General features: G+C 45.3%; 2 protein-coding genes across 2 annotated transcripts in view; one reads left to right on the plus strand and one right to left on the minus strand.

The window, feature by feature from the left end:
* LOC308232309 (neural-cadherin-like) overlaps window positions 1-2,756 on the minus strand; it is a gene marked incomplete at both ends in the record, with an annotated part of 59,730 nt that extends 56,974 nt beyond the window's left edge. Inside the window, one exon of the mRNA XM_080638382.1 lies at window positions 1,718-2,756. Within this exon, the coding sequence (XP_080494508.1) occupies window positions 1,718-2,756 (1,039 nt within the window). The remainder of the gene's footprint in view (window positions 1-1,717) is intronic.
* Window positions 2,757-12,957: 10,201 nt separating this feature from the next.
* On the plus strand, window positions 12,958-17,613 carry PDCD5 (programmed cell death 5; the record flags this gene model as incomplete). The annotated part of the gene is made up of 6 exons (XM_080637434.1): window positions 12,958-13,023; window positions 13,999-14,039; window positions 15,372-15,433; window positions 15,879-15,970; window positions 16,943-17,014; window positions 17,566-17,613. The coding sequence occupies 6 exons, from the start codon at window positions 12,958-12,960 to the stop codon at window positions 17,611-17,613; spliced, it is 381 nt and encodes a 126-aa protein (XP_080493560.1).
* Window positions 17,614-25,210: the final 7,597 nt, after the last annotated feature.

Below are 25,210 nucleotides of genomic sequence, written 5' to 3' on the forward strand. Positions count from 1 at the left end.
TGTCCCTTACCCTCATATGGCTTTTAAAAAAGAAGTTAAAGCAAACCAGAAAAGTAAAAAAGTAAAGAAAGCAACAGAGGAGCTAAATTATCGTGGCAGAGTGGGTCTGAGTATAAACTACAAATTAAAAGATATTAATTGATACCCATGTAATCAGGGACTTCCAGTGTGGTATCCATCTGCTGAGAGTGGCAGACAGAAAACCCAAGCATGCCCAGATGTGAAGTAATAACTGTAAATTAATTATTCCAACAGACATCCTTAAATAACAAAGCATGTGTCTTAATAAATTATTACTGACAGCCAAAAAGCATTATAATAAGGAGAGAATTAGCTAAAGAGGTAGCAGCTACCATTCTACTGCAAGATGAGAAGCTCTCTTGAACTCTTGAATTTATCTTGACATTTTCCTTAGAATTTCTTGGGGAAGTCACTGAAACTGTCAGCGCTAATGAGAATCCCTGTGGACATCCTCAGGGATTTAACAGACACCAAGGAATAAACTGCCTCTCACTCCTGCAGGCTGCCCCTCATTCAGAAAACAGAAAAGATGAGGGAAAGGAAAAGTGTAGGGAACTTCTCTGCCTGCCTATGCTGCTCTGTGAAGAACAGAAGTTACTCTGAGCAGTTGCACTGCTGAGATGTTGCTAGTTTTCACAAGCACTAGAAGACAAATAATATAAAACCCTAAAACCCCCTCAAAACCTTTCCAAGCTGAAATCAATTCAACCACCTCGTTTCTGTTGATACAACTTTCTTCTGAATACTCACATTCCAGACAATCTTCAAAACAATGTTAGAACCACACATAACACAAAAATAGCGAGAGACAAGGGGACTGTACACAGACACCCACCATCTGGTGAATTAAAAACATGCTTAAACTAAGCTCTGTTTTCACAGGTGAAAAATATTAAGATGACAATTCAAAATGAAAATAAAGAATTTGAAAAAGTAAGAGATATAATCAACCAGACATAAATGAAATGAGTTATTCTATCTAACTTAACACCCTGTAAAGGATGACAGTTTAAATCACACACAAGAGGTTCAATGGCGCACGTTTGACTCCTCAGGTTTTTAAGAGAAGTGCAGCCATAGAAACAAGAAGGCACCAACCCTTCAAAACCTCCCACCAAACACGTGGAGCTTTAACGACTCAAAACTCGATGGCTTCAGCTGCTTCAGGCCACGCACTTACAGATCAGAGCTACAGGAAGCATTTTTCAGAAAGCACTTGCGTGTAAGCAGCCTGGCGTATCCAAAGTGCTTTGCCTCAGCATGTGTATCACGTAAGTTACACTCTGGTTACGCCACACACTTCCCATGCTGCTTCTTAATGGCTAAGAATTTTGACAGGTGAAATAGTTACATTCCGATAACCAACCCACTGCCTCACACAGTTTTACACAGCTGAGCAGTACATACCCCCTATGCTATAAAATGAGCCCTACACTGTTTTAATAGTTATACAGATGTAAAAGATCAAACACATTCCACAATGTAACATCATACAACACCTGACACTGAACCACTGCCACGCACGTGCTGTCACTTGGGGACTTCTTAAAGGACAACCCACCCTCCAACCAATGGATGGGACAAGACCACTACTGGGTACAGACGTAACTTTTGCTCGCGGCTGCAACCCAGGGGCGAGCGCAACGGCCGCATGTCTGTGGGCAGCCCCTGTGGGGGCCCTCACGCCCGCACGTACCTGTGCGCTCCTGGACGCGCACGACGAACTTCCAGTGGGCGACCGCCTCCCTGTCGAGGCCGGCGCTCAGCGTTACCGCGCCGCTCTCCCGATCCACATGCACCGGCGACTCCTCGACGGGCGGCGACACCAGGTCGAACCAGGCGGAAGCGAAGCGCTCCGGGACCAGCGTCGCCAGGCGGCTGCCCGGGGGGGCGTCCTCTGGCACGGTCAGGGACAGCGGCCGGGCGGCGGCGCGGGGCGGCACCAGCACAGACCGCCGGCGGCGTCGGGCTGCATCGTGGGACATTGGGAGGCGCTTGGGCTGCGGCAGCACCTCGAGCTCCAGGGGGGTGCTGAGCAGCGGCGGCCGTCCCCGGTCCCGCGCGTAGAGGCGCAGCGCGAGGGGCGCTCGCAGGTGGAGCAGGGACCGCACCAGCAGCACGTGCCCACTGCGCGGCACCACGAAGAAGTGCTCGCTGCGCGGCAGCGCGAAGTAGCGCAGCTCCGCGTTGGTGCCCGCGTCCGCGTCCTCTGCGCGCGCCTGCCACACAGTGGAGCCGAGCGGCAGCGTTTCCTCCACGCGGAGCCGCGTGACGCCGCGGCGCGGGTCCCCAGCGAAGCGCGGAGCGTTGTCGTTGTCGTCCAGCACGCGGACGGTGATGGCGGCCAGCTCTGCGGGCGCGGCGGCGCGCGGCAGGCAGCGGCGGCAGCACAGCGCCAGGCGCAGCGCGTACAGCTCGCGCGCCTCGCGGTCCAGCGGGCGAGCGGTGCGCAGCAGGACGCGCGCGGTGCGGGCGTGCAGCCACACGCGGAAGTGCGAGTGCCCCTCGCCCAGCAGCTGCAGCCGCCAGCGCCGGCCCCGCACCTGCGCGCACCACGGCCCCGGAGCCAGCCGCGTTAGGGGGATGCTCAGCCCGCGCACGCGCGTGCCCGCCGCGCGGTTCTCCGCGACGTGCCCGTCGAACGAGGGTCTCCTTCGCGGCGCGGCGCGAGCGGCGGCCAGGGCGCAGCACAGCAGCAGGCAGCCGGCAGCGCGCGGTGCTCCGCCGGGCACCATGGTGGGTACCGGCCGGCACGGCCCTGCCCAGTCCGCGGCTCCCGCGGCGCGGCGGACACTGGGCGGGTGGGGAGGGGCCGCGCCTAGCGCTGCGCGGAGGCTGGGGCTGGGGCAGACTCCGCCCCGCCGCTGCCCGCCCTACCCGTGCCCGCACGATTCTCACGGAATAAAGCGCCCCGTGCGCCTGGTTGAGGTGTCCGCTGGGTTAACCGCCCGCCGGCCCCCACGATCCTCCCCGAGCTGCAGCCTCGTCTCCTTGCTCCACCTCCCGCTTCACCTTTGCAAAGCTTCGTCCTCTCCCAGAGCCACTTTCGCCGCACGCTTACGCGGGCAGCGGCACACGGGGATGTCCCGCCGGCTGTCTGCCACGCCTGTCAACACGCGGGTGGCTGCCGACAGTATCTTCTTGTTGGTTTCTAGGTAGCCCCTTATTATAAAATCCGAGTTTTGCTCCCAGGTTGTACTTGCGCAGTGGCACTGGGCTGAAGTTACAAAGTTACATCCTTAGTCACGAGTAATCGACTCCCAGTACCTCCGTATCTGTAAAGCTGAAAGAAATGTGTTTAGGTGACACATAGCTTAACCAGAGAATGTTTCTGGGGATAGAAAGAAATAGAACCCAAGATTTACTTAACCAACGAAAACAACCCCAAACCTATTAAAACTAAATTTCAGCATTAAAGTTAACTGGCCACATAAAACAGGCATGTTGCAGAAAAAGTTGCTATAAAAGCAGTTCCTTTTGACCAAAAGGCAAACACGCATGCAGCACTGAGTGCTCCTGACTGCCACTCTCAGCAGCCGGCTTTCAAGGGGGAAAAAGGGGCTGGCAGTCCCCTGGGACCTTTTACTGTCAGTAACTATAATACGTGTCAATAATAGTATTAATACACCCCCTGGAGCAAGCTGATGTAGATGTCATCTGGCACACCTGACAGACATGGCTTTCAAGCACCAGTCCGTACTTTCAGGAAGGGCTCTGCACTGCCGCCTTATCTCAACAAAGAGATCTCTTTCTACACTATTTACTTCCCACTCGTGATTCTATGTGTTGGCACACAGTGCTGCAAGATTGAGCTCAAAGTGACAAGACAGTAGCTGTGCTATTTCAGATGGTTTGCACATTGTCACTTTCTATGACAACACTTGCAGCTCCATTTTCTCAAATGCAAGTGTAAGTGATGATCCTTTCCTGTACAACTTTGCAAACTAAACCTAAATTATTCAGAAGTACAGCTGCTGTTGTCTGATCCTTGCTAGCTCTTCATGCAGCTTTTTCTCTACCCTTCACATTTTTTTCTTGGAATCTGGCAGTTGGATGGGTGCAAGAAACACTTTCTGTCATGTTAAAAGCGGAAGGAATCCTTCCTCCAAAAATGAAGAACTGATGACACTTTCAGTATCTTTCAGTATTTTATAACAATTACTTCCCAGTTTATTTCAACTAGCTGGAAGACCCTTTCTGCTGTTAACTAGGGTGTGCTGTATACCAAGAAAGTTAGGGTAAAGGTTTTAATTACAATAGCCTATGTAAGTGGACATAGCTCTTAATGCAGCCAGAAACACCTCCTACATATCAGCAAACTAAATGAGCTATAGATACATATACAGAAGTGAAATCTGAGGTGTGTTGAAATCAGACAATACACTCACAATAAATTCTCACTGAAGAACACTCTAATGGTATAGTCTGTTTCCCCCAAAGTATTTACATTATTAATAATATCAGTAAACAGCTTGAAAATCTGTACAGAAGAGCTTTTCTTTACAATCCTAAGTTTCAGCATAGTTTTTCTAATCAGAATTCTGACTTATGTAACTGACACAGAGTCACTTCACTTTTTTTTTATTTTAAATAATGACTTTTGTAAATGAGTTTATACTACTCTCTAAACATCCATTTTCTCAAAATTATGCTTCATCCCTATAACTGCCTTAATAAAATATCTATGTGAGAAGCAGGCTGCTGGGTTTGCATTTAATATGTAAGCCACAACGAATGGATATGCCTGATACTAAATCTTAGTAAACCTTGCCTGGAGTATTTTTCAATTATTTGTGTACATGAAGTAAACAGAAAGAATCCTTTCAGTCTCAATCGTATTTCTTATTTATAATCATAATTCTCAAAAACTTCAATGTATTTCATTTGTCACCACATTTCTTTGTATTTCAGAATCCCAAACTACTTTTGCCTCAGCAGAACTAATCAGAACACAATTTACACTGTCAGAATTTGAAGATTTGGCAAAGAAAATATATCTGATTCAATTCTGCCCTAGGCTCCAGAAGAAGCCAGGCAGGTTTCTAGTGAGCTTCTCAGCATCCTACCTAAAGGGCTTTCTACAGGTTGATAGAGATCATCCTTTGAAGATAATGTTTGTTTAAATAACTATGAACAGTGTGACAGTGCCAATACTGGTGTCTGTGCTCATTCAAGGTGTCTTACCATGTACATGAGAATTAACAGGTGTGTCAGTCAAATGAAAATTATAAGAAATACTCTGATTTAGTAAGTAATAAAAAGCAATATGCTACCTACAAAGGCAGAAACCACCCTTAAATTTTTTAAATTGGCTCATCTTCAAAAATTAAAGAAGCATATGGGAAACCTACATAAGGGAAAACAGAAAAAATATATTTGTTTCTGCAGCCCAAGGAATCCATAATGAATGATGCTTCCATGAAGGATTCATTATCTTCCTTAATGGTATGAGCAGGTGTGGGGAGACACACTGAAGGCAGTCAGTATACATCTTACTTAATTCTACTGTAACTAAGTATAGGTAAAAGACTGCTCAGGCAGTGGATCGCCAGCTTTCCTGAGAGTAGTTTTCATTTTCAGTTTGTTCTGTCCACAGCCCTTCCTGAGAACAGCTGCTGTTCGATGCCACGTGTGTGGAATATCTAAATGCTGCAGGGGTCATCCCAGATTTTCTCACCATACCTTGACCTGAGCAACAGTCAATGACAAAAATGAAAAAGGAGCAAGCACTACTTTTTATCCCAGTCTTTCTTTTCCTCCCCCAGCTCCAGTCTTCTGATCACCACCTTCTGTAGCCTGCTATGCAGTCTGGCGTCCATTTACTCTTCTGTCTTTATTTATGAAACAGCAGCCTAAAGAGGTAACAGACAGTGAGTTAAAGTGGGTTATATTAAATGCTTTTAATGTACATCTGCTATTTCATAAGCTATTAATTAAATAAATAACTCGAACCCATATTGTCCCATACCATTTAAAGGCGATTCTCCTCCATAAGCTAGAGCAAAATTTAGCAGTTGGAATGCAACAAATATCCAATACATACTTCTCTTAAGGAAAAGGAAGGAAGGAAGGAGGGAGGGAAGGAAGGAAGGGAGGAAGGGAGGAAGGGAGGAGGGGAGGAGGGGAGGAAGGAAGGAAGAAAGGAGGAAGGGAGGAAGGGAGGAAGGGAGGAAGAGAGAAAGAGAGAAAGAGAAAAGGAAGGGAGGGAGGGAGGGAGGGAGGGAGGGAGGGAGGAAGGAAGGAAGGGAGGGAGGGAGGGAGGGAGGGAGGGAGGGGGGTGCACTTCTTGTAAACCCGTGTCATTTCCAAAAATAAGTAAATAAATAACAATAGTTCATCCTTATTACCAAAGAAAGCAGATACTAATACACAGGAGAGAACTGCTAGGTTAACGCATTTGATTTTTACACAGTAGTATCTTTTAATAGAGCCACATTTCAAATGCATCAAATTCAAAAGACGCAGAAGGGTTTGTTTGGGGTTTTCTTAAAGCAAAAATTAATTTGGGTGGACAACATGGGTATACTGCCATACCTCAATTTAGCAAGTTTTAAAACTTCTAAACTAACACTTTTAGAAAAGTGTATCTAATTTTATTATATAAAACAATACACTGGCAACTACAATACCTTTTCTTTAACTTAAAGAGATATTTCTAAGTTGTCTACTCCCTGTTAGTCATAGTTCAGTGATTTAATCAGGAGCTGGGGAACATGCGTTTCAGAAGAAGTGATATACCAGAGGTGCTTAACCTTTTTGATTAGGCTGAATACAGTGGTTCTAGACTGTTAATACAGTTGTTCTGTTCAAATTAATTCCTAGTTTGAATCTGAAATGTGGTAAGAAAGTCCTTAAGAAGGGACTGTAAGACAATATAGTCAACATCTGTCATTAATCAAAACAATTGACAAAGTGCTTCATCTTGTAGAAATGTAGCAATACAGTAAGTACTATTACAGAAGAATGGGATGATATATTACAATTGAAAAAGAAAACCAGAAAGTTGTTTTAATCCACAGTCCACCCCTCACTTCATAGATGTGCTGATAATGCAGAATTTGTGTTTTATTGGCTTTGCTGTGCTCCAGCTTGTTAAACACAGCTGCTTTGTATGAGCACAAACACATTACCCAGAAAGGGAATGAACAATCCAGGGTGTAAGATTTCAGCCAAGACACCCAAGGCATTCACGCTCTAATTCTTGGAAAAGAAAAAACATTTATTGCAGATGTTTTAAAAAATTAAGGCATCAAAGCACATAAAGCTATAAAAATCACAAATAATGGCTTCAGCCAGGTTAAAATTACTATTGGCACTTCTGTAGCTAAGCAAATCTATGAGTGGTGGCAATCCTAAGACAGGAAATACATACATATAGGCATCAATTTAGTTGGGTTTTCCCATGTTACACAGGAACTCAAGTATTTTGTAGGTGTTGGACTTCAGCTCTGATTCAGTTCCTACTGAAATCTGTAAGATATTGCCATTGACTTCCCAGCTTTTGTATCAGACTTTAAATATATATAGCATACATAACATTTGAGTGTGCCCCTCAGATTTGATGGCAAATCTGCAAAACATTAGCTGTTTATGCTTTGAAATAAAACATAATAAAAAAGGCTATCTACAAAAATGTAACAAAAAGCACTTCTCCTGTTTTCACTTCTGTATTTTCCTATCTGAGATCTCCTCTCATTTGACTTGTATGTCTATGTCCTTCCATTTCCAAATCTATCCTACTGTACTTCTACATTAGTGCTCACAAATCTTTGTAAACCCAGGACCCAGGCTGGGCACAATGTTTCTCAAGAGTGCATTTATTTATTTAGAGCCCTCTACTGAGGCACCCATTCAAATTGTTGCATTGCAAATAACCCTTATTAGCCTTAGTGTGTTTGATTATAGAATAATGGAAAATAAAGGGGAAATTTTAAAGGTTATTTTGAGGGCACTGCAATGTTTGCTAAATGTCTTTTAAATTACAATAGCAATGTTTATGTGGTTAATTTTTACTAAAATTTTAATTGAGATCCAAGATACCTAAGCAAGTATTTCATTACACAAGGTATTTTCATATATCTTCCAATCCGAAGTACTAGACATCGAGTTTCCAGAGTGTTGTCATAGCTGGAAGTATTTCACTTTATTTTAGTTACAGCTGCTTTAGGAAGGAGATGTTTTGTTCATTAGCTTATTCATGCATTGCCATTCTTCTGTTATCACTGTAATACGGTTTCATCTTAAGGATAATTATAAAGTTAATGTAAGCGCTGCTGAAAGAGACACACTATTTATAGTGATTAAATCACTGTGGAAAAAAAAATCAGAAACGTCTCTTGAGCCCTCTAGTGTTTGAAATTAAGTCTCAACGGGCTTGAGAACGATCCTGCTTATCAAAACTAATATCCTTGATATTTTTACATATCTCAAATAGCATTGATAACTCCTCCTGTCACTTCACTGAATTACTAATGTATACTAGTACTAATGTACTAGTGCATTATTACTTGCAATCCAGATGATATTGAGCACCTTTTACAGCTGGCAAATGAAGAATAGAGTATTCCCCTCCAAAATCGTATTTTTCTCTAGTCATATTGTTAGTGTCATTGCATTTTAGTGCCAGAGTGAACTATTCTTCATCCATTTAAAAAAAATGAATTCTGCTAGAAAACTTCAGGAAATAATTTTTCAATTAATTTCACTAAATTACACAGGTAAAATAAAAAGGAATGAATCACAGCAATAAGCAGAGTAACAAATTTTATTTAAACTTGCCTTTCAATGGCAAGAATTTTAACTGTTGTTGAATTAGCTGATATGAATATATGTGAAATTTGATCTGACGCCTCAAGTAAGACACAAGTAGCCACACAGTGCAGTATGAGACTTACCCACCTCAACAGAATCCTGGGGTTTGCCTTTTAAGCCCTCACTGGCCAAGTAACAAAGCCTAAGTTCTTAAACATCATTCAACTTAGAAGCATTCAATAGCCTAATTTGCACTGGAAAATTATGTCTGTTGAAGTACCTCAAAACAGAATATACCAAAATAAGGCTCTTAAAACATATTTTTTTTATTATACATGATACATTTATATTAAAATGTGTGTTTATATTGTATAGAGATTAGTTAGCAATATATATCTTTTTCTATTCCACACACAGTATGCTTTTAATATATTTAACAATTACATAGTACTGACATTACTTACAATATATACTAGGTTGCAGTGTAAGATGCACAGTTATCATAAAAGTTTAAAATAGAAAAAAATTTAAAAAAAGCATTTTTAAAGCATTTATTTTCTGTTTACCATTCTTCATCAATATCAGTGACACACACTATGGGCATATCAAATGCATACAAAACTTTCAGGAATCCACTGTTTCTGCATCACAGTTAAAAGTCCTGAAAATTATGAAGCAACTCAGCCAGTACTGAAAAACTTGGATCTGTTCTTTTATGTTTTCACAATAAAGGCTGTCCAGAGCAGAACAAAACTAGGCAGCTGATAAGACAAAACAGATATACAACCTAAAGCATGGTGCTACATGGCTCTGGATTTTTTCAATTAACCTATCTCAGTTTTGCTTCCTGAATCTCATATTGTAACTGACAATAACTACAATGATCCCTTCTCAAAACATAAAAACGCATCAGCTGCCAGCTCACTGCTTATAAACTCATTGAAGACAACTTATAAAGATATAACCTTTAAGCGTGTGAGCAAACAATATGCAATCAAATACGCAACACAAATATCTATAAAGTTAGATGAAGTATTAGGATTACTGCAGCTTTCTCTGACTGAAGCGAAGCATATGGTGGTATAATGGAGCATGAATTTACAGCAGCAGAGATGTACGATATAGATTAAAGCTTCATCTGTGAGAACATACTGCACAGCAGAAAAACCCAGCCTTTTTGGGGGGTGGGTGGGTGTGTTTATGGATGATGAACGGCAAACACTCTTCTGTAGAACTAGGGCTCCCTCTGCTGCTAACACGGAAGTAAAACCCAAACCCTCCGTTGAAACCCACTACAAACGTGCTCCTGAAATAGACCCCCCCCCCCGGTTTTGAGTTTATCGAGGTATAAACATGTCTCCCATGCTATCTGAATGGATGCAAGGTTTGCAGGTAGGGCTGACAAGCCCCGTCATCCATAGGGAGCATGGAAAGCTCCAAAGAAAATGAACTCTAGTCAACTAATTGTCTGCATTCACCGCAGTTCTGAATGGAACAAGCACTTGATAGCTTTTCTTACTTTTTAAAACCAGACCAGAAATCACAGATATATGACCAAGTATTCGGTCATATATCTTTATAGAAACCTCCACTTTTAGGAAATTGTGGCTTATTTATCCTGGTAGAAGAGGTTTTGATGTTCAATTTCGTAAGTTAAACTAGATCTCAAAGTACAAGTAAAAACCATACAGCCTTTAGTAAGAACACGTGACTGACTGTCCTGGGTTCAGCAGTAGCAGGCATTTTTCTCCTTCTTAGTATCTGTACCACTGGTGCAGTGCTGTGGTTTTGACTTTAAGTCTGGGAACAACACTGATAACATCGATGGGTTTAGTTGTTGCTAAGTAATGTACTTAGTACTCTGACCAAGTTACCCAAAAGGGCTAGATCGCTGCTCGGGTCAGGCTGGGTATCAGTCGGCGGGTGGTGAGCAGTTGTATTCTCTTCCCTTGTTATTTCCCTTATCATTATTATTGTTGGTGGTAGCAGCAGTGATTTGTGTTATACCTTAGTTACTGGACTGTTCTTATCTCAACCCATGGGAGTTACATTCTTTCGATTCTCCTCCCCATCCCTCCAGGAGTGGGGAGAGGAAGAGAAGGGAGTGAGCAAGCAGCTGCGTGGCTCTGAGTTACCAGCTGGGCTTAAACCACAACTGTTCTTTGTGGCACCCAATGTGGGGCACAAAGGATTGAGATAACGACAGATCTGATCAGAGTGTGTCTAATCGTATTTGTGATAAGCATTAATTGTTTTGGATTAATAGTCACCTGTCACAGTGCTGATTTATTGGCAGAGTTGTTGCTCTCGATCTCAGAGTTTCAGCATGTCGTACCTTACTTACGGGCGGTATTTGCTGTTTTAGTGTTTATTGGCAGGGGGGCCTGGGCTAATGTTCTTGTTTCGCTGTACTTTATGGTAATGACTTGTAATACAATAGACTCATTGATCGTGAAACATGGGCTGGCTTGCGTTCCCAGTGTGGTCATCACCTCTATACTTTGGGAGGTATATAATGGAAGTGTTTAGCAATTACACATCTTTTTTTCCCTCCTTGGGTGGTCAGCCTATGAAGGAGACATTTCCTTACACCCTGTGCTCCCCCATCAGAATATTTACAGTGGGAGTAGATTCTGGAAGATTTAAGGATCCTGAATATCCTTTCAATGCCCTTGAAAGCACCCTGCTCTTCTTGCTGGGGACCAGCTTGTTGCTGCATATGCTCTCTATGTTTTGTCTACGGCCTGACCACCCTGAGAACACCCCATCTTGTCCAATCATGGAAGCTAAACAAGGTCCGGCTCGGATCTTGTCTAGGGTTAGGTAATGATATAGGAGGACCACCAAGAGATTTTCCCTGAGGCTGGACAGTCATGAGTGGCAGGGTGTGTGGGACAGTATGGACAAGTATCTAGGCCACTGGGCCCCTCCAGTGCTTTGGAAGCGTCAGAGACAGAAGGCAGCCGTATGGAGTCCCTGAGGACAAGTTGCAGAAACTGCTGAAGGAGGGGGTGAATCAGGTCAGTTTGCAGAGGTGAAAGTCATTCAGCTTGCCTTGGACATTGCTGAACGAGAAAAGTGGCCAGTACTTTATCTCTATACTGACTCATGGATGGTGGCAAATGCCCTGTGGGGGTGGTTGCAGCAATGGAAGCAGAGCAATGAGCAGCGCAGAGGTTAACCCATCTGGGCTGCTGCACTGTGGCAGTTACATTCTTTCCATTCTCCTCCCCATCCCTCTGGGAGTGTGGGGAGGAAAAAAAAGAGGGAATGAGTGAAAGCCTGCGTGGTTCTGAGCTACCAGCTGGGCTTAAACCATGACACTGAGCAACATTAAAAGCTGAAATTTGAGATGTAAAGTTGTTCATGTAACATGACCCATGCTATGAAATGAGTGTGTTGACAACAGTCTCTTTAAATTGACATTGGAGTGACTTCCCTGTGAGGATGCTTAGGCACTGGCACAGGTTGCACAGAGAAGCTGTGACTGCCCCATCCCTGGCAGTGTTCAAAGCCAGGTTGGACACAGGGGCTTGGAGCAACCTGGTCTAGTGGAAGGTGTCCATGCCCATGGCAGGGGGTTGGAACTGGATAAGCTTTAAGGTCCCTTAAAACCCAACCCAGTCCGTGCTTCTGTGACTTTGTACCAGTCCATTCAAGGTCAGTACCTGTTGCCAGTACCTGTTGTCAGATTCCAGAGACAGGGCCAGACCTGCAGCCGAGGGCAGGAAACCACATCATTTCACACTTTTTAGTCCCAGTTACCAATGTGCATTGCGCTGGGAAGCAGCGGTCACGGCACAGTGAGTTATTTCTTGAGGAGTCACAGCTGAGCAGAGCAGGGGGAATGTCAGTCATTGTTGCACTGACAGGAAGGCTGACCAAACTCTGTGTGTGTCCCTTCTTGTTCGGGGTGTTTCTGAGGAAACCAGAGAACTTACCGACACACGCAGGCCGAGCGCTGCCCACTGAAAGTCGGGGGCTATGATAATGGCTCCAAGCTACAGAGATACAGACCATCAATGGACCCAAACCCGCCCCACGTCACCGAGCCGGCCTCGGCGGCGCCAAAAAACAAATCCCTGCACCTCGCCCAGCCCCTCGCCAGCGCTCTCGACGGTTGATTCGTAGCGCCTGACGCGGCGCCGGCGCGGTGCGTCCTGGTGTGCTGCCCGGCGTTGAGCCATGGCGGACGAGGAGCTGGAGGCGCTCCGGCAGCAGCGGCTGGCCGAGCTGCAGGCCAAGCACGGGGTAAGGACGAGGAGCCAGCTCGGCCGCTGCCCTGGCAGTGCCCCCCCGCTCCCTGCCCCCGGGCGGGGGCGAACGGGAGCTCTGTGGTTGCGGCACGGCCTGATCCCCCCGCCCGAGCCTCCTCCGGCCGTGTGTGGCGGGAGGCGGGCGGGGAAGGGTCCCGCCGCGAATAAAGGCTTCGGCAAGAGGCCGGGGAGCAGTGGAGAGCGGCCCGGCCGTGCCCGATGCTTTGGCTGGGGACATCCTGAGTGAGCAGTCACCCGCCCCGGCCCTGCCCCTGGTGCCCGTGCTGTCGCTGTGCGGGGCTCAGCCCATGAGCGTTCCTTCCGCCGGCTGATCCCCACGCCGCTCTCTCTGAGTCACCATCGCCGGGCGTTCCATTCTGTTTTTAGAGCTGAAGTGTCAGCTATGATCAGCCCCGTTTCTTCTCACTGTATGGTTTCCTGTACAGCTGCCACACTTTGTAATGGTACTTACGAAATTTGAGGTGCAGATTCAACACAAAGTTCATGGTTTTTTCTCTTTTATTTTTTTTATTTGCTTCTGAATAGTCATTTCGGCTTCATTAGTCCCAAACTACCATGCTAGGATTGTGCTTTCTTCTTCATTGATAAATACAAAGTATTGTGTTGAATTTAATTACTCCTTTGCTTGCTTTAATGGGGTTTAAATGCCTTTGTGTGCTTTTGGGGCTTTGGGAAAGTTTATTACCTTCAACTCAACAGGAAGGCCTTTTAATAATGTGCAAACTGACAGCAGTTTGTGGATGGATCCAGCAGCACAAGTCATCATGCAAGTTTGCATTGCTGCTGTGTCAGGAAAGCATGGGATGGCACATTTATTTGCCAGGGCAGCAGATTCTTACTATCAGGATGTCATCCGTGTCCAGGCGGGTTTAGCTTATGTTGCCTTTGCTGGAATATTGAATGCTTTGGATGGGTTGATGGTCATATTTATTCTGATTTCATTCTTCAGGATCCTTCTGGTGATTCATCGCAGCAGGAAGCAAAACAGAGGTATAAATGAGAACTATTGACTTTTGGTCTCACACTGAGTTGTTTTGGAACCTTTTGTATTTATATTTATTTTTTTTTAAGTATATTCACTTCTTTGGAATACCTGATTTTGGTTTTTTGTGGTTGGAAAAGCCACCAGAAAAAACAGCTGAAATGTTAGAAGATTTAATCCAGGGCTAGCTGAAATCTGATCAATGCAAGTGTGGCCCCCAGGCCATGGCTATACAGGATGATCTAGCACAGAGCTGCAGGGCAGTCTGAACCCTTGCTGGTGTGGGAGCAAAGGGAGGAAAACAGCACCAGCAGCTTGGTTTCACTTTGGACTTCAGCTGATTGCAGTAACCTTTTCAGTGCCTTGACAGCCTAGTCTCTTGGAAGGTGTCCCTGCCCATGACAGAGCGTTGGAACTTGATGAGCTTTAAGCTGTCTTTCAACCCAGACCAGTCTGTGGTTCTATGAACCTCATGATCCCTAGTGGTATAACAGGATGTTTGGGGAAAGCATTATCACTCCCGCAGTCATCTGCTTCTGGAACTGGGAAACCTTGGCTTTTCAGGTTTGGTAAGAGCTGGTCATAAAAAATCCCTTGAAGACTTGCAGAGCTCTTCCCAAACTGATGTTTGTCTGAGTGATGAGTTTGGGTTTGGCTCTGTTAGTGCAATGGGGACATGCTTTCCTAGTGGATTTGATTTTCTGGGACATATATTGCAGTTAAAAATCTGAAACAAAAAGCTTCATGTCAGAACTTAGTGCAGAAGCAGTGCAGAACCTGCACTAAGTGGTGAATTGAAGATAAGTGTTTAAAGAGCTCAACTTTGCACACAGTCAAAATTTGTAGTAACTGAAATGCATAAACTAGAATTCCAATTTTGCAAATATTTAGTAACTGTAAGCATATGAAGACTTACTGAAAAATTCTACATAAATAAGGAGGTTTGGTTCTGTCTTGCAGTTGCATGGACTGTTCCTTAACACTTGCTGTACCATACGCTGCCTTTGAATTCCGCATGGAATTCATATTTCTGAATGCAGAGTATTTACAAGTGGGTATCATGGCTTTTGTCTCTGAGATGTAATAACAAACAGGAGGAAGGTGTAAGTAATAATAAATCCACATTGCTTTCTTGAAGCTGTGGTCAGCTGTGTAACTTGTCAACATACATAGAGCTACTCACGACCGAAAATGCTACAAAAGGAATTGAGTAGATGTGAGGTTTGAAGGGACCTCAAGAAGTCACTGACATGAACGTCTTCTGTAGTTAGCTGGTTTGTGTACATTATTTTAGGTATTTCAAATCGCACTTCTTATGTGTGGTTGATTTTTCCTTACAGGGAAGCAGAGATAAGAAATACTATTCTAGCTCAAGTTCTTGATCAAGCAGCTCGTGCAAGATGTAAGTATCCAAGTAACTTTCTAATTAAGAATTCCCACCTAGTGTGCTCCAGTGCTTCTCAGATCAAGCATGTGTATGCTTCTGTAGAGGCCAGAGCAGAAAAACACTGGTGCTGGTGAGAAGGTAAAAGCATTACAGCTTTTTAGTTTGATGGCAACAATTGGAGGGGAGGGGTTAACTGACATCTAAATGGTGGGGGTTTTTTAATTAATAGTAGGAATTGTAGTAAGAATCAAAATTAGATTAATTAGGATCAAATATTTAAAAGTAAGAAATAAAACTCTGGTATCTTTCTATATTTTACATAAATGAAAATGCCTTTCTGAATTTATTTTATGACCCTGGCATGAAGAAGACAGTTGCATAGGGATATCTGTCACTTTTTAGTTTCTAGTGAAGGTATTTGAGTATGATTTAAAACAAACGGAACCTATTTCTCTTGTAGTAAGTAATCTAGCACTTGTGAAACCAGACAAAGCAAAAGCGGTGGAGAATTACCTTATACAGATGGCAAGATTTGGACAGTTACCTGGAAAGGTGAGTTATATTTTTCTAATTCTTTCTTGCATATATTTGTAGCAAACCCAATTCACTCTTAAAAGAAAAAAAGGGGGGATGGGGGAGGTGGTTTTAGTATCTGTAAATTAAATAACTGAAAAAGACAACTGAGAGCTTCTAAGTAATGTTATATAATTCCTTTTATAAGAAAGTGTAACAGATGGGAGCCTAGCTAAGATTTAATTCTCTCTTATGACTGAGCAACATAACAAAGTACGTTTTTGTCAAAGTGTATTCAGTAGAGTGCACATGTTTATGTTCATCGTGACTGTTTGTCAGAAGGAGGCAGGAAAACATAGGTGTGCAGCTGTTCTGTGACCTTCATACTTGGCCGCACTGCGGCACCTGGCCAACACTCTGAGCATGGACAACAAGGGAGATCATGAGAGTCTGCATGGCTCCACAAGTAAACAATTAGAGATCTGGCATAAAGCTGGTTGGTTTTCTAAGGGTATAAAGGCAGGACCCTCTTGAGGCTGCAGTCTGGAGTCTCACCTATGGGTGGACGCACCACGTAGGAATTTTCCCAATTACCTGAGGCTCCTGGCATTGGCTGCAGCGGAGCTTCCCAGCTTCAAGTGTGGACCTGGATGATGATTCAGTGGTGATTGATCATGTATTTCTTCTAATCTCTGTTCTGTCTATGCAGTAATGACTTAATGCATTACTAATTTTCCTCTGTACTTTATATATAAATTTCTGATTTGCTTCATTTTACTTACTATATATATAGAGAGAAATACATTATTCACATTAGTGTGCTTGTTTGGTTTAGTGTGCTTACTCACTTTAGTGTGCTGGTTTAATAAACTGTGCATATTATAGAGCTAGTGTACGCTCGTTTTGTGGTGTATGCTGCCTGTCAGTAGAACAGAAGGGGAAATGTGATTCAGTTGTTTGATACAGCATCTCTCAGAATGTGTTTATATGGCTTTTGTTCTGCTTTCCTAGGTATCGGAACAAGGTTTGATAGAAATACTTGAAAAAGTGAGTCAGCAAACAGAAAAGAAAACAACAGTAAAGGTAAGCTTAGCTTCCTATATGTAATTTTGATTTGTTATAGGGCAGAAAAATTGCAGGTATTGGACCATTTCTTCCCTGTGAGGGTGGTGAGGCCCTGGCACAGGTTGGCCTGAAAGGCTGTAGCTGACACATCCCTGGCAGTGTTCAGGGCCAGGTTGGATGGGGCTTGGAGCAACCTGCTCTAGTGGCAGGTATCCCTGCCCATGGCAGGGGGTTGGAACTGGATGAGCTTTAAGGGCCCTTCCAACCCAAACCAGTCTGTGATTCTATGAATTTCACTTTGTATTTACCACCTCTCTTACTTACAATGGTAGGTTCTGAGATTCAATCCCATCAGTCCTTACCTATAGTAAGGTTTGCAAATGTTGGCACTGAGCTGTCAGTGTTCTGTTGTGTCTGTCCTGCACTCTTATATGAGGCAGGGACTTGGTGGGTAATGGGGTGAATGTTCTGCTCCCATGTAATGTTTTCAATGCATGGAGATTGAGAGGCTGCTTGTGTGTTGGATTTACTGTGATCCTTCTATTTTCACATGGTGTATTTCATTTTAGTTCAACAGAAGGAAAGTATTGGACTCCGATGAAGAGGATGACTACTGATACTACTGTAGGACTGTCTGCCAAAAAAAAGCAGCTGGGAAAAGGCAACATGCTTTTGACAGGCAGAATGCAGGATCTGAAAATGTTTACGCTTTTTTTTTTTGTTCTTAATTAAAAAGGCCAACAAATGAACTCGTCTTTTTTAAGTCTGAGAAGGGGATACTGTAACATAATTTTTTTGTAGTGTAAGAGGCCTAAGCAGTGTGGGGTTCCCCATTGCTTCGTTAGCATGAACAGTTTGTTGCCCTGTACTCATTGTGTAAGCCATGCTTCCAGCAACGGCACACGCTTAACTTGCTGCAATTGAAGATATATGTCTTAGGTTCAGCAGTAGCAGTCATTTTTCTCCTTCTTAGTAGCTGGTGCAGTGCTGTGTTTCTGACTTTCAGCCTGGGAAAAGCTCTGATAACACCGATGTTTTTAGTTGTTCCTAAGTAACGATTACTCCTATCAAGGATTTTCTCAGTCTCATGCTCTGCCAGGGAGGAGGGGAAGTCAGGAGGAAGCAGAGACAGGATACCTGACCCAAACTGACCAAAGGGGTATTCCATAACACAGCGCGTAATGCCCACTGTATAAACTGGGGGCAATTGCCCAAAAGGGCTAGATCACTGCTTGGGTTGGGCTGAGTATTGGTCAGTGGGTGGTGAGCGGTTGTATTCTCTTCCCTTGTTATTTCCCTTATCATTATTATTATTGGTGGTAGCAGCAATGGTTTGTGTTATACCTTAGTTACTGGACTGTTCTTATCTCAGCCCATGGGAGTTACATTCTTTCAGTTCTCCTCCCCATCCCTCCAGGAGTGGGGAGAGGAAGAAAGGGGGGTGAGCAAGCGGCTGCGTGGTTCTGAGTTACTGGCTGGGCTTAAACCACAACTGTTCTTTGTGGCACCCAATGTGAGGCACGAAAGGTTGAGATAACGACAGATCTGACCAGAGTGTGTCTAATCGTATTTGTGATAAGCATTCATTGTTTTGAATTAATAGTCAACTCATCACAGTGCTGATTTATTGGCTCTCAAAGTTGTTGCTCTTGATCTCAGAGTTTCAGCATGTCATACCTTACTTACGGGCGGTATTTGCTGTTTTAGTGTTTATTGGCAGGGGGGCCTGGGCTAATGTTCTTGTTTCGCTGTACTTTATGGTAATGACTTGTAATACAATAGACTCATTGATCGTGAAACATGGGCTGGCTTGCATTCCCAGTGTGGTCATCATCTCTATACTTTGGGAGGTATATAATGGAAGTGTTTAGCAATTACACATCTTTTTTTCCCTCCTTGGGTGGTCAGCCTATGAAGGAGACATTTCCTTACACCCCCAGCCCCCTCACCAGACTGTTTACAGCATCATTTGAGAGTTCTGAAGGTTTTGAATGGCCTTTGGGTACCCTTGAGACCTGCCTGCTGATTGTGATGGGGATCACCATGTTGGCACACGTATAGAGTGTGTTTTACCCAAGACCATTTCGTCTGATCTCGAAAGTTAAGCAGAGTCGGGTTTGGGTCTTATCTAGGGTTAGATGACGATACAGGAGGACCAAGAGATTTTCCCCAAGGCTGGACAGTCATGAGTGGCAGGGTGTGTGGGATAGTATGGGTGAGTATCTAGGCCAGTGGGCCCCTCCAGTGCTTTGGAACTTCCCCGCTGAACAAGTGCAAAATCCAGAAAAATTAGTAAAACACTTAAATGAGGTGTGTTGTCATCCTGGTCATACCAGAGTGATGAATCATGGCAACATGCTGGGGCTTGGCCTATGCTTACAGAGCCCCATTCAACACTATCCAACACCTTCAAAGGGAAGGTATCTCTGGATCTGCTGGCAAAGCAGCAGACAATGCAGCTACTTCAAGTACAGCAACTACACCACCCCCAGTGACAAGTACAGCAGCTACTCAAACTGACAGCAACAGACAGTGCAGCTGCTGGTGGTACTCAAACACTTAAGCACAGCGGCTGCACAAACCCCGACAACAGATACTGCAGACACTCCAACCCTAGTGGCAGACACTGCAGACACTCCAACCACAGTGATAATCACTGCAGCTAAACCAGAGGAGCAATTCGTGCCAATATCGGTTGCCCTGTACGCAAGGGGAAAAGCGAACGAGAGGCACAAAAAGCAACCCGTACAGTGAAGAAAGATGAAGAACCAATGCGCTTACTACACGGAACAGCATCTGAACAACGGTTATTATTACATGAGTCAGAGGAAGAGGAAGAAGAAGTGACTGCTCAACCTTGAACCTCAACCGAGCTACGGGGTATGCAAAAAGATTTTACCCATCATCCAGGGGAGCACATCATCACCTGGTTGCTCCGATGCTGGGACAATGGGGCCGACGGTCACAAATTAGAAGGTAGGGAAGCTAAGCAGCTGGGATCACTTGCCAGGAAAAGGGGAATTGACAAAGCAATTGCAAAAGAGAAATGCTCCCTGAGCCTTTTGAGGCGGCTCTTGGCAGCTGTGAAAGAAAGGTTTCCATACAAGGACGATGTTATGAGTTGCTCGGCCAAGTGGACTACTTTAGAGAAAGGCATCCAGTCTGTGAGGGCATCAGCCATTGTAGAGATGATCTGTCGTAGGCCAGATGCTGGGAATGCATCTGTAGATCCAGATGAAGCTGAATGTACATGACCCATGTGGTGAAAATTTACACAGAGTGCACCATAATCATATGCCCACTCATTGGCATCAATAACCTGGCATGATGTAGCACCACCAACAGCAGATGAAGTGATTCGTCAGCTCCGAGAGTTCGAAGACAGTGTCACCCCTTCCATGATTTCATCTGTGGAGAAACTGTCCCAGGAGTTCAAACAATTGAGAGATTATGTATCTGATTTATCCAGCTCCTCGTGTACCAGCCCACGTCTCAGCTATTAACAAAAGGCATCCTGCTGCTCGAGAGAGAAGATATAGGAGGTATATGCCACAGGCCACCCTATGGTTTTACCTGTGGGATCACAGAGAAGACGTGAGAAAGTGGGATGGAAAACCTACCTCAGCTCTGGAGGAATGGGTGCGTGAATTGAAAAGAACAAAGGTCAAGGATGATCATCCCATGAAAGCTGCAGCTTCAGTCTCTGGTGAGCAGGTTCCCAGACAGAATGGAAGAGCTGATTTTACTCCAGATCTTGTGCTAAAGAAGACTAATCCCTTTCTACAAGACATAAGTGACCAATGTTGTGATGACTGCTAGAGGGGCCCTGCCTCCAGTCAGGTGGAGGTAGAGGACAATCAGATTTACTGGAGTGTGTGGATCAGATGGCCTGGCACATCAGTCCCACAGAAGTATAAGGCTCTAGTAGATATCGGTGCACAGTGTACCCTGATGCCATCAAGCTGTCAAGGGGTGGAACCCATCTATATCTCTGGAGTGACAGGAGGATCCCAAGAGTTGACTGTACTGGAGGCTGAGATCAGCCTGACTGGGAGGAAGTGGCAAAAGCACCCCATTGTGACTGGTCCAGAGGCTCCATGCATCCTCGGCATAGACTACCTCAGGAGAGGGTACTTCAAAGACCCAAAAGGGTACCGATGGGCTTTTGGTATTGCTGCTTTGGAGACTGAGGAAATTGAGCAGCTGTCCACCTTGCCTGGTCTCTCAGAGGGTCCTTCTGTTGTGGGGTTGCTGAAGGTTGAAGAACAACAAGTGCCAATCGCGATCACAACAGTGCACCAGCGGCAGTATCGCACCAACCGAGACTCCCTGATTCCCATCCATAAGCTGATCCGTAGTCTGGAGAGCCAGGGAGTGATCAGCAGGACCCACTCTCCCTTTAATAGCCCCATATGGCCAGTGCGAAAGTCTAACGGAGAGTGGAGACTAACAGTAGACTATCGTGGCCTGAATGAAGTCACACCACCATTGAGTGCTGCTGTACCGGACACGCTAGAACTTCAGTGTGAACTGCAGTCAAAGGCAGCCAAGTGGTATGCCACGATTGATATTGCCAATGCATTCTTCTCAATTCCTTTGGCAGCAGAGTGCAGGCCACAGTTCGCTTTTACTTGGAGGGGCGTCCAGCACACTTGGAACCGACTGCCCCGGGGATGGAAACACAGCCCTACCATCTGCCATGGACTGATCCAGAATGCACTGGAACAGGGGCAAGCTCCAGAACACCTGCAGTACATTGATGACATTATTGTGTGGGGTAATACAGCGGAAGAAGTCTTTGAGAAAGGGAGGGAAATAATCCAAATCCTGCTGAAAGCTGGTTTTGCCATAAAACGGAGTAAGGTCAAGGTACCTGCACAGGAGATTCAATTTTTGGGAATAAAATGGCAAGATGGACATTGCCAGATCCCCACAGATGTGATCAACAAAATAACAGCAATGTCTCCACCGACTAATAAAGAAACAGAAGCTTTCTTGGGTGCTGTGGGGTTCTGGAGAATGCACATCCCAAATTACAGTTCAATTGTAAGCCCTCTCTATCATGTGACCCGGAAGAAGAATGATTTTAAATGGGGCCCTGAGCAACAACAAGCCTTTGAGCAAATTAAACATGAGATAGTTCATGCAGTAGCCCTTGGACCAGTCCGAACTGGGCCAGAGGTAAAAAATGCACCATACACCACAGCTGGGGAGAATGGTCCTACCTGGAGCCTCTGGCAGAAAGCTCCAGGGGAGACTCGAGGTCGACCCCTCGGCTTTTGGAGTCGGGGATACAAAGGATCTGAGGCCAGCTATACCCCAACTGAGAAAGAGATACTGGCAGCCTATGAAGGGGTTCGAGCTGCTTCAGGGGTGATTGGCACTGAAGCACAGCTCCTCCTGGCACCCCGGTTGCCCGTGCTGGGCTGGATGTTCAAAGGCAGGGTCTCCTCTACACATCATGCAGCCAATGCTACATGGAGTAAATGGGCTGCACTAATTACACAACAAGCTCGAATAGGAAATCCCAGTCGTCCAGGCATTCTAGAAGTCACCATGGACTGGCCAGAGGGCAAGGATTTTGGAATGTCACCAGAGGAGGAGGTGATGCGTGCTGAAGAGGCCCCACCATATAATAAACTGTCAGAAAGTGAAAAGCAGTATGCCTTGTTTACTGATGGGTCCTGCCGTATTGTGGGAAAGCATCGGAGATGGAAGGCAGCCGTATGGAGTCCTTGATGACAAGTTGCAGAAACTGCTGAAGGAGAGGGTGAATCGAGTCAGTTTGCCGAGGTGAAAGCCATCCAGCTGGCCCTGGACATTGATGAACGAGAAAAGTGGCCAGTACTTTATCTCTATACTGACTCATGGATGGTGGCAAATGCCCTGGGGGGGTGGTTGCAGCAATGGAAGCAGAGCAACTGGCAACGCAGAGGTAAACCCATCTGGGCTGCTGCACTGTGGCAAGATATCGCTGCCCGGGTGCAGAACCTGGTGGTGAAGGTACGCCATGTAGACGCCCATGTACCCAAGAGTCGCGCCACTGAGGAACACCAGAACAACCAACAAGTGGACAAAGCTGCTAAGATTGAAGTGGCTCACATGGACTTAGATTGGCAACATAAAGGTGAATTATTTTTGGCCCGGTGGGCCCATGACACTTCAGGTCATCAGGGCAGAGATGCAACATATAGATGGGCCTGTGATCGAGGGGTGGACTTAACAATGGACACTATTGCCCAGGTTATTCATGAGTGTGAAACATGTGCTGCAACTAAACAAGCCAAACGGTTAAAGCCTCTTTGGTATGGAGGACAATGGCTGAAGTACAACTATGGGGAGGCCTGGCAGATTGACTACATCACACTCCCAACAACCCGCCCAGGCAAGTGCCACGTGCTTGCCAGCAACCACCGGATGGCTGGAAACATACGCTGTGCCCCACGCCACTGCCTGGAACACTATCCTGGGCCTTGAGAAACAAATCTTGTGGCGACATGGCACCCCAGAGAGAATTGAGTCAGACAAAATGAGACTCATTTCAGGAACAGCCTTACAGACACTTGGGCCAAAGAGCATGGCATTGAGTGGGTATATCACATCCCCTACCATGCACCAGCCTCTGGGAAAATCGAACGGCACAATGGGCTGTTAAAAACTACACTGAGAGCAATGGGTGGGGGAACTTTCAAGCATTGGGATACACGCTTACCAAAGGCCACCTGGTTGGTCAACACCAGAGGATCTGCCAACAGGGCTGGCCCAGCCCAGTCAGAACTTTTACATATTGTAGAGGGGGACAAAGTTCCTGTGGTGCACATGAAGAATTTGCTGGGGAAGACAGTCTGGGTTATTCCTGCTTCAGGTAAAGGCAAACCCAGTCATGGGATTGCTTTTGCTCAGGGACCTGGATATACTTGGTGGGTAATGCAGGAAGATGGGGAAGTCGGATGTACACCTCAAGGGGATTTGATTTTAGGGGAAAACAGCCAATGAACTCAATTGTATGCTGTTGCCTGCTATGTAGCACTTTTATAGCCCATCAGCTAGATGTCTTCGGGTCACCAGCGACTGGCCCTGACTTCCCTCCGACCATCATCCCAACAGAGAGTGAACTTTGATGAAACCAGACAAGCTCAGCAGTGACCAGACGAGTTCCACTGTGTCATCAGCAGGCAACAATCCAACACTGCACACTGTCTGTTCTGCTCTGAAAGACTTACAAGAGATGGAGCCCAACATCATGGACCGGATGAATTCAGCAGCTTTATAGGGATTGGTCCATGCACTAAGGAATGATATCTTTCTCTTTGTGTGGGTATATGAGACAAGTGTGATGGTATATTGAAAAATGTGGGATCTGAGCATGACGTGAATGGTATGGAATAAGGGGTGGATACTGTCCTGGGTTCAGCAGTAGCAGTCATTTTTCTCCTTCTTAGTAGCTGGTGCAGTGCTGTGGTTTTGACTTTCAGCCTGGGAACAGCGCTGGTAACACCGATGTTTTTAGTTGTTGCTAAGTAATGCTTACTTTGACCAAGTACTTTTTCAGTCTCATGCTCTGCCAGGGAGGAGGGGAAGCCAGGAGGAAGCAGAGACAGGACACCTGACCCAAACTGATCAAAGAGGTATTTCATACCACAGCACGTCAAGCCCAGAAGGGTTAGATCACTCCTCAGGTTGGGATGGGTATCGGTTGGCGGGTGGTTGTATTCTCTTCCCTTGTTATTTCCCTGATCATTATTATTATTGGTGGTAGCAGCAGTGGTTTGGGTTATACCTTAGTTACTGGACTGTTCTTATCTCAACCCGTGGGAGTTACATTCTTCCAGTTCTCCTCCCCATTCCTCCGGGAGTGGGGGGAGTGGGCGAGCGACTGCATGGTTCTGAGTTACCAGCTGGGCTTAAACCAGGACAATATACCGTAACACGAAGAGGAGCTAAGTGTAAAGCTGGAACAGCCACTCCTAGGAGTTTAAAGACTTACCTCTGGGCTCTAAGTCACAGAAGTGTTATAAAGGAGATTTCCTGAGCCCCTCAGGTACCCCATCCAGCAGCTCTCTCTCAACTCCTTACTGAAAATGAATTGAAGTGAGGGTATCACAGTGGTGCTTGAATCGGAAGACTTCAGATCAGGCACTCTGTATGAAGTTGTAACCAGCAGATAACATTGTTCCCCTATGAAATAATCAAATTGCCTCAAAAAAGGAAGTT

Source organism: Psittacula echo (genome assembly GCF_963264785.1).
Source record: "Psittacula echo genome assembly, chromosome: Z".
NCBI lineage: Eukaryota > Metazoa > Chordata > Aves > Psittaciformes > Psittacidae > Psittacula > Psittacula echo.